The 1,171-nt window shown below is 65.8% G+C and overlaps 1 protein-coding gene across 1 annotated transcript; it reads right to left on the bottom strand.

Annotated features, from left to right (window-relative positions):
• Positions 1-426: 426 nt before the first annotated feature.
• Positions 427-1,116, bottom strand: ABB37_10143 (hypothetical protein; the record flags this gene model as incomplete). Its single annotated transcript, XM_015809906.1, has 1 exon — positions 427-1,116. One exon carries the CDS (start codon positions 1,114-1,116, stop codon positions 427-429), a length of 690 nt encoding a protein of 229 aa, XP_015651510.1.
• Between the last annotated feature and the right edge of the window lie 55 nt (positions 1,117-1,171).

Here is a 1,171-nt window from a genome sequence, read left to right as displayed (position 1 = left end):
ATTCCTCGTCCTCAGTGCCCATCTCCGTTGCTTTGATGGTCCGCGACGTCCTCAGCAAGTCGAGACGCGAGGCATCGACGAAGTTCATCGCCGCCTCAAACAGCTCGCGCGTGGAATCGTGCACCACGTCCAACCTGCGCACGGCCTCAAAAAAAACCACCAGCGCCGTGCGCTTCCGCTGCACCGGCCATTCAGCGGGCGGTGGCACGACCAGCGGAGCATCACCACTCCTGCGTCGGATCTCCTCGTGGAGCGAGGTTAGCTGGATCCCAGCTCCCACGCCTTGACGCCGACGGGTTCGGCACGAGGAGGACACGGGCCGCGTTGTCCTGCGCAGTTGCAGCCTCCGCCGTAAGACGGCGGCCATAGTCCGGGTACCGCTGCAGCGTCGACACGCGCGCCTGCCACGTCAAATGCATGGCTTCGCTATCTGTCTCTGCGTTGTTTGCCAAGCACCTCGTCGCGCCCCTGCACACTGAGGGGAGTGCCGCTGACGGGTTGAACAGGCGCAAGGCCGCTCGCACCGTGTCTTTGAGGGGACCCAGGGCGGAGAAGAGCCGCTGCCCGAGGCCGCATGTCGCCAGCAGCGGCGGCAGACCCGAAGCGTCCGCGCGCAGGAGCCGAGACGCCAATGCGTAGGTTCCGCGCAAGTGGGCACCCTTCCCGCGTCGAGCCGTCCAGCCCACCCTGCTCGTCGGCTCCGTCTCGTTCGCTGCCGTGGTGAAGTGGGCGCCCCGTGCCTTCCACTGGCCGAATACCGACGCCCTCACGCGCGTTGAAACCAATGCGGGCGGCGCGCATAGCGAGTGCCTGTGCCGAGAGTGGGCGTTCCACTCCATCGACCCTCGACGTCAAGGCGGTCGCTGCGAGCACGTACCGTAGGCCGCGTCTGGCACATGCGGCATCGGCTTCTCCAGCTCGTCCCACCCAGTCTTCGGCGCTACGCCGCTGGATGGAACTCCCTTCAAGAGGAACAGTCTCTTGTTGCGCCGGCTGAGCTCCAAGGATCTCTCGTATCCGCTTCCAGAAGTCTTTGTGAGGTGGCAGCTTCGTCGCGGTCTCTGCCAGGTACGCGCGCAGGCGGCGGGGTAGGGAGTCAGGGTGGGCCACACTCATGCCAAGACGAGCGGCGCAAAAAAGCCGCGACCATGAAAAGGCCGCAGTCGCCGCC

The sequence above is a fragment of the Leptomonas pyrrhocoris genome (assembly GCF_001293395.1).
Source record: "Leptomonas pyrrhocoris isolate H10 chromosome Unknown, whole genome shotgun sequence".
Classification (NCBI taxonomy): Eukaryota; Euglenozoa; class Kinetoplastea; order Trypanosomatida; family Trypanosomatidae; genus Leptomonas; species Leptomonas pyrrhocoris.
Note: the sequence above shows the minus strand (reverse complement) of the source record. Positions and strands in the feature narration are given on the sequence as shown.